At 35.7% G+C, this 8,906-nt stretch overlaps 1 protein-coding gene across 1 annotated transcript in view; it reads left to right on the plus strand.

Annotated features, from left to right (window-relative positions):
- LOC140232241 (complement C3-like) overlaps positions 1-7,964 on the plus strand; it is a 149,290-nt gene extending 141,326 nt beyond the window's left edge. Inside the window, exons 35-40 of the mRNA XM_072312375.1 lie at positions 329-434; positions 1,300-1,389; positions 1,623-1,700; positions 3,449-3,532; positions 5,034-5,175; positions 5,952-7,964. Of these exons, the coding sequence (XP_072168476.1) occupies positions 329-434; positions 1,300-1,389; positions 1,623-1,700; positions 3,449-3,532; positions 5,034-5,175; positions 5,952-6,072 (621 nt within the window). The 3' untranslated portion in view covers positions 6,073-7,964. The remainder of the gene's footprint in view (positions 1-328; positions 435-1,299; positions 1,390-1,622; positions 1,701-3,448; positions 3,533-5,033; positions 5,176-5,951) is intronic.
- The last annotated feature ends 942 nt before the right edge of the window (positions 7,965-8,906 follow it).

Below are 8,906 nucleotides of genomic sequence, written 5' to 3' on the forward strand. Positions count from 1 at the left end.
CCCGAAATTATGGAGTCATTTACAAGTCTTCTATACTCCAGAACCACACCAGATTAGCTAAGATTGTGCAATCAATAAGTAATTTCGTGTAGATTGGTGACTGTACCTTCCAAGTTTTATTATATGAATAAAGAATATAAGTGAAATACATAGAAATATAAGTTTGCAAGAATGCATGGTAGGTGAACTCGGTAAGCGCGAGACACACGGGTCTCTTGTTTTCAGACTATAGGATAGAAGTGTTTTGTCTACATACTATCTGAAGACAAAAGTGACTGTATGTAGAATACAAACTAAGATGGAAGTGTAACGCTCTATTAACTGACAGATTCCACATGACGAACTCCTCTGCGTCAACTTTAAAGTGATTGCAGATAGCACTGTTGGAAACATCCAAGCCGTGCCTGTTCATGTGTATGACTACTATGTTGGAGGTAAGAGCTCCAGAGCATGATCCGATTGCTTATTATTGTATCTATGCATGCATTACTGTCTTACCTTATTTGATCACACGTTTGAAGTCCGCTATTTTAGCGCATATTTCAAAACACCTTGGACCTGGAAGTGACCGTTTTGATGATAATTATCAGTTTTATATCAGATTCGTCTTCTCAGTCTCTTGGAGGTCATAACACGAGTTCGACACCCACCCACGGGTCATAATTATATAACATGATCCTTAGCTTTGAATGTATTATCATTTGGAGAGATGAAGAAAACATACAGAAAACCTGAAGATTATAAGAATACAATTATTTATATCAGAAGAATTCACAAAGTCACAGAAACTGTAGTCACTCAATCATATTGTGCATCACCATGCTATTTTTTTTGTTGTTCAAAAAGATGCTAAACTCACAAAATTTCCCAAATTATGAATTCATTGAAAGTCAGTGTAGACGTTTAGATTTGTGTTGTTGTTTTTTCCCGAGGAGAAATTTCTGTACAATTGTATCCATTTCTGCGGTACTCCCCTGGGATATACTTTTGATTGCGTACAAACACATTGAAGCATGTGAAACTTAAAAAAAAAACAGCACACACACATCAACACTATATTCACCCTCTACCATTAAAAGGGGACATTTAGCACCTTTTGAAAAAGAAATCTTCATAATCAATGCAGATGTAAGATTGTGTAAATATTGTATGGAATGAGACATCTGCTATATAGAATAGAAATTGCTTTTCGTGTGAAGTTGAAATTCGTGCAATCATTTTACTTATTCAAACTGAGTTATTTTTGACATATTATATTATTGGGTTGTTCTCGTATTTCTTTCTAATGACACTCTATAGAGGAAACATGCACAGTCTTTTACAAGCCTGGGAACGAGAGCCCGCTGCTTTCAACTCTCTGCGCTGCTGATGAATGCGTCTGTGTTCGAGGTAAAAACAAAAAGCAACAAAAAAAAAAAACACAGAAATGTATATCGTATATATACATACATATATATAAAGGCTCAACACTAACTCCTAAAATCTATGACTTGAAGTTGTGGTGGTCCGAAATAAAAGAAAATATAATAGTCCAATCGATTTATTTTTAATCAGCTCATAATTTTTCATCCTTTCTGTTGTTGCTCTTTTGTTATGTTTGTGTATTTTTGTGCTTGCTCTAGATGCTTGTGGTGGAGCCGGGGAGCGATTCGACGCGACACAACTGCGGACAGCGGCCTGTGAAACTGATGAGCACTTTGGTAAGTGTTTTTCTTATGTGTGTATGTGTGTGTGTGTGTGTGTGTGTTTGTGTGTTCGCGTAATGCGTTTGATAGAGTGTTTGAAGAGGATCAGATACATGATAGTTTACAATGATATTGCATTCTGTCATACATATTCAGAGATACAAGTAGTTTCCATTATTCCGTAAACTTATATTTTACTATATATACTAATTTATTTACTAATTCATGTGTTCAATTTCTGGAAAATGTTTGTACGTTTCAGTTGGAAATGTAAAAGAAAAATGAATGAATGAATGAATGAATGAATGAATAAAAAGTATAATCAGCATATTTTCATTGTTTACATTTTCAACGAGAATATTTTGTGATGCGGATGCTGAAAATCTCTTTTCCTCAAATGTATTGTTGACTAATGTTCTGTAATGTTATAAACTGTTTGGTTCTTTCTCTGATTTGAAATCTATACACCTTCCATTGCCCCATCAGTTAACCCTAAAAGGGCGGGGGGGGGGGGTTGAATCAACCCCTCCCCCCCCCCCCGACATTTTTCGCGACTATTCCGCCGCGCGAAATTTTTTGACTGCGCCATTCACCGACTTTTTACTTTCAAGTCTCGCGCAATTTTTGACACCATTTCCGCAAAAATCGTGCATACCGTTACGACGCTGCACGACCTTTTATACATGCCTGTCAGACCGAAAATGGCTTTAAAACGTGATTTTGTGTATAAAGTCTACGCAAATGGAGTTTTCTCACCTTATTCATAAAGATATGATTATTTTCACTTTCATAAGCTGAAATCAATTAATGTCAGCATGATTATGCTTGAAATAGATTCTGTCCTAAATTTTGCTAAAAAATGATTTTAAAAAAAATCGAAAAACAAAGAGATACATAAGAAATTCATAAAACAGTAAAATACATTAGAAATTAATTTCGATACCAGATTTTTTTTGCAAGTACATTGTTTGGAATGCTACATAGAATGTTATCACCAAAAATTAGGATTCTAGGAGCTTTACTTTCTGATTTAGAGCAAAATGTATGATTTTATGCATATATTAGCATAATCAATTAATATCATTAAAATTTCCATTTCTTTTTGCATAGTTAGGTAGATTACGCCACGGGTGATGCGTGTGTCAATTTTCATGGCGATTGCACTATGAACGGCCGAGATCTCGGGGGGTTGAATCAACCCCTCCCCCGGCCACAGGATACCCCAAAAAGCCTGTAATGAAAGGCCGTTCTTAGGCCGTACTCAGAAAACATATCGCATGGACGAGTAAAGGAAACCAAAACCCAAATACATTTGTATGGTGTGGATTGAAGGAAAGTAGCAATAGGCCTGTATATGGGTAATCATAATAGAACATATCATCGAGAGTTTGAGACATTGAATTCACACACACCAAAGTGTTTTATGATATTGGAAAGGTTTGAATTGCTAGGTATTTTTAGACTGCCAAATTCTGGCAGGATGCATTTATGAAATATGTATCAATCTGAGAAGTTGTTGGTTAAACAATTAGCATTTTTTATAACGTTCAGCCAAACCATACTATATTGTGAATTGTGAATTATTTACGATATTTTCACGTTCGGTGCCTGGGCTGCGTGGTGATAAGATGTTGGATGAAGTCTTTCTTTATAATTGGTGAAGTGGATCGAAAGTATTACCTTTCATTACTTTGTAGGTATGTTTAGAGAGATCGTTTTCACAAGGTAACGTGAATAATGTTTATTATATCCGTATATTTCAGCGTTAAAGATAAGAGTCAACGCAGTAGTCGAGGAGACTGGGTTCTATGTTATCACCGCTACCGTGGTAACACCAATCAAAACAGGTTGGTTTCTAGTTCTCAGAAAGACATATTATACACAATGGTTGCCATGGTTGCAGGATCAGGTGCTTGAATGATACCGGCAGAAGACATGCAGTCTTTCTCTTTTTTATCACTTTAATAATGTTGGACATACATGACGTCACAAACTGATGTTGTCTTCTCATCCAGTGATGGCTGCACTGAAACTTTTATCATTCATAACTCTTTACGGATTGTCCGATTTCCTCAAACTTTCACTTGCGGAGAACTTGTAATAAGCCCAGGGTCTTCGTTAAGATTATGAGCAATTATTATTATATGTATTTTCATTTGCTTCTGTTTTGACTTTAGAGGAGATTGTTATACTTTACATTCCATATTTCAAGGGAACTGCAATCTGTAAACCAAGCTTGTTATCGTATATGCCTCATCCATTGTTCCAATGCTCAAAATGTACCGTTTATTTATCTATTTAGATATCTATCTATCTATTTATCTATCTATCTATCTATCTATCTATCTGTTTCGTTTGTTTTATCTATTATATACTGCTGGGTAGGCCTGTTCAGTTTCAGTTCAGTTCAGCCTGTTCAGTTTCCAAAGGTGCTCTGCAGTAATATCAAATATCATGTTACACGAACACACCAAGCTATGTAATAATTATGAAATCTGTATTTCCGAAACGTACAATGAAAAGAAAAACACATTCTGGTATTATGTATGCACGGCTGACAAAGCCAACTATTTTAAGTACGAAAGAGTATGACATAAAGAGTTACGTTGAGGGACACTTTCTCTTCCCTTGTGAAGTATTGTTTGACGGCTCTCTCGCTTTCTACTTGTCTATGATAATATAATGAGTGTGATTAAAGGGTGTCACACATTGTGGTAGCAGCCAGTGTAACTAGGGTAAGTGCCACTAGCCCCATTCGATGCTACAAACGTGGCAATACCCTTTTGAAAAGCAAGTAAAAAAAAACCCAACATATATATATATATATATATATATCTTTATATATATTCATACACATACATACATGTAAATATAGGTTTAGTGTGTGCTTTATCTAACGTTTTCGACGCTAAAGCTGTGTTTATCGTTTTTTCTCATCGCAACTCACTATGCACTGACTGATTATTCAGTAGCCTACTTTTATTTATTGTTTGATTTATTTTGTTGGTTTTTTTTGGGGGGTGTCTTTATGGGAAATTGACATTCATCCTGACTGCAACAGGCAATGTCAGTGCAGATGATAAGAAATATATTATATTCAGTGATTTTTGACAAGTTAAGAGAAATTACACTTTCCCTTCGACCGCGTGCAACCTACAATCCGTATCTATTCGTAAATGTATCTATTGAGGCAGGAGAGAAATCCTTAGTCCAAGTTGACTTTGAATTTTGATATTTTGATACGCTCGGCTGACCAATCCTATATGTCTCTATAAATCATGAACACGATCAAAAGGTCGATATTCTTGATCGTTGTTTTTGTGTCTTTTCACTATACCGGCTACTCAGGAAACGATAGGGTTAGCCGTCAAGAACAACGGGAGTTCTACTTGTCCCAGCACTGTACCCGTGTCGATGTAAGGCAAGGTTGGCATTATCTCGTCGTGGGCTCCAAAATCGTGGCATACACTACGGAAACTGGAGAAGAAGGGTTAGCTAAAGCCTAAATTTTTAGGCAATTTCTTTGTCTTTCTATGCCTGTACCTTTTATCTGACATAGTGTTCACGTAAATCAACCGAGCTATACTGTTATAGCATTCCAGCATGTGGAAGGACCAACATGCGTATACCTTATTTTCCTAGCCCTCTGATCCTATTTCCGCTCTACAGACATTTCAGAAGACAAAACATGTACAAGAAGAAAGAAAAAAAAAATAGCCATGACACGTAAAACAAATCCTTCGTATTATCTTTATACTTTTTTTTATTGTATCTACCAATTGATATCATAAATATAATGTCGTTGTTCTAGGAAATTTATTCTGCAATATAGACCAAGAATTGTATTCCTTAAAGCATTCACCTTATAAAGGAGATGTTTTATACAAATGAAGATTATTCGAAATTACACAGCATTTTATAAAGCTCAGAAGAACTTCTAATAATTTAGACCAGCTAGCTGTGTATGTTTAACATTATATCTTCTATTTCGTATTTCTGTATGGTGCATTTTGTCTGATTTACTCGTTCACTCGTTCACTCATTCACTGGTACTTACTTCTGACTACACTCAATGAGTTTATATGTTATGTGTAAGTCCAAATTGGAAAATACTCGCAGAAACTAAAAAAGCAAAAGGAGACTGCAATTTGCGGTTTGGTGTATTATGTTACGCGATATGTTTTCTATACCAACTATACTGCACTAACGTACCCATTTCCTGCTTTATTAATTCCCCGAGCTTTGCCTATGACGTGTCACTCACAGATTCCGGTATTTGATTGGCTCTGGGTCAAAGTTCACAAAATGGCCGCCAGGAAATCGTGGGAAGGCGAGGGTTCTGAATACGTTCAGCACGACGCTGACAGGATCGGGCTGCGAGGGATAAAGTGGAAAATAATGAACCATACATCGCAACGGACAACTTCGCCACGTATTTCTGATATATAATAGACTTATTTGCAGATTATCTTAGCACTATGCTATGTTAATATGCTAATTACGCTGCATGAATATAATTAAGTAAACACTGTGTATCCTATTCATCTAGACTTGCATTTGTTAGAATATGACGTCAACTCGTAGGTCAGTAATACAACTTATACTCAGTTTTGAGGCTTCAAGAAGTCGACAACCTACATGAACAATGCAGGGCCGGCGGCGGAACCGGGGGCCGGGGGTCGGGGGCTCGGGCCCCCACTTTTTTGCATCAGCTGGAGAAACCCGCAAGTGACACCAGTGTTCTAAGTTTTATTTTTGACACTTTTTGCCCCACTTTTTTAAAACGTGGCGCCGGGGCCACGCAATGATTACGACCGAATCTCAATATTATCTATTATAATCTATCACCAAGTGAAATACTAGCAGCAAATGGCAAAAATTGCAAAAAAAAAAAAACAAATGCACTGTCGAAATGGATCAGTATGATCAAAAATATTATCAGTATAAACTCTCGCCGCCATAATTCCACCTCAAAAGCAAGAAAATTGAAAAGACACGATGATACTAAAGTATGAGATTCAGGATTACCTATCGAAAGTGTAATAACCGCGATGCTTTATTGAGTCGTGGCAAGCTACCGTGTGTAAGTGGCTTTGTACAACCCAGAGTAGTTCATACACAGATGAAGAGGGTGTAAATACACTGAAGTATGAAAGCATGCAACATCATTTCCGTTGATTTATATATACACACCCTGGACTTGACCTACACCCCCTTGAAAAAGACTTCTCAATAAAAAAAAATAAGAAGTAGAAAAGAAAATGAGGAAAAGTTCAAAAACGCCACGACGCTTTTAATTATGATTGCTCGACATCATGCTCTAACAACTATACTGTACAAGTTTATTTTCTTCCCATATCCAACATTATAAGCAAAAGCACATACGTACAGGGGAGAGAGATGTCAACATAAGTAATCAAAAAGGGTACGATATACCTTTAATGAGAGTTGGAAGTGAAGCATTAGTTGAGTGATGACTAATGTAGTGGCTGAAGATGGGGGACCCACTAAAAGCATCACGGGCAACATATTATGTACAAAATGTGTCCATCGACACATACAATATATTTTGTAGCTTATGTATCCATGTGATAGTTTACCAGAAGTGTTCCTTGTGGTTTCTTTCCAAAGGCGTATAATCATTAGCGAAGTACCAACTCACAATTATTCATCTTTTCTTCTCGCAGGTATACTGTGTTTGTTTCTTTTCATTTAACACGTTTCGTGTAGTTTAGGACTCTCTTCACGGTATTATAGAACCGTCATGTTTATACCAGTCATGTTGTACACAGCAGGTGTGCGTAGTTGAATTAATCAAACATCAAGTTGCTCAGAATAAGTAGGTATACTCTCATTGGCTGTGTTTATGATGTGTAATAAGCTTATATCTAGAAGAAAAAACACGTAATTCAGTTAAGCAATCACTTCATATAATTTCCACATACTGAGTAAAACGACAAATGACATTCATAGATATAAAGGTACATGAATATACTGTACTAAAAGAGGAGAAATCAACAACAAGAATAAGAGCTTTTCAAAGGCTAATCTCTGCCAGACAAGTTAACAATAACACGTGGCTCAAGTATGACAAAACATAAATAAATCCGTAGGATAGCTGAACACTTACAGGAGATCCGATTGTCTTTGTTATCATAGGTTTTTTTTTTCTTAGTCATTAATCATCAGATCTTACAGTAAATTCTTGACATTTTCATGTGAGCTTGCGCTTCTGTTTGATCACAATAAAGAATGTACTTTTTCTTCATCATGAAATAATCCACTTGAAAAGGTTTATGTTTCGTGTTTATATGTATGTAATATATAGATATGTATAATCAAACATATATATATATATATATATATATATATATATATATATATCTACACACTAAAAAATTAAGGTTCAAATTTGCACCCAATTTGTCCCTATACCAGCACCCGCACATTGAATTTTGTACTTTTATCATGCAAGTAGAAAATTAAATCTCTTGATATTTACATTTGTACCTACAAAGACGCGGACATAATCGATTATCCATTAGAGTGTAAGTTTGATCTTACGAGTAAAACCTTGGTACTCGTGGTCCAAATGTTTAATTGATAATGTATTAATGTTTATGGTGCATGTTTGCACCCTTGATTAGCACAAAACTGAGGGTGCAAATGCGCACCCATGCAGGTTCAAAATTCAGCATATTGCACCTCTAAGAATGCAATTTGCTTATTGCGGTGCGAAGTTGCACACACATTAGGGTTGTTGTATAGGGACAAGTTTGGGGTTCAAATTTGAACCCGTATTTCTTAGTGCATTATATATATATATATATGTATATATATATATATATATATATATATAAATGAAGAGTTTGTTTGCAAAAACCGTATGTATATTTATATTATATATATATATATATATATATATATATATATATGTATATGTATATATATATATATATATATATATATACACACACACATTTATATATACATATATTTGTATATTTGTGTGTGCATGATAACTTTCAGAAGGCTCTAAGAACAGTAACGCTCCTAAGCGTGATTGTCAGTGAGTTTTCGACGAAGTCTCTGACAATGACTTTATGTTTTGGAGGATGTGCATGGTGGAAGGATACGGTTCTGATGCAGAGTGTTTCTACCGAGCAAAATATGTGAATGATGACATTTCATCTTCAAATAAGCATGGGGATAAAGGACAAG

This window comes from Diadema setosum, chromosome 8, assembly GCF_964275005.1.
Source record: "Diadema setosum chromosome 8, eeDiaSeto1, whole genome shotgun sequence".
NCBI lineage: Eukaryota > Metazoa > Echinodermata > Echinoidea > Diadematoida > Diadematidae > Diadema > Diadema setosum.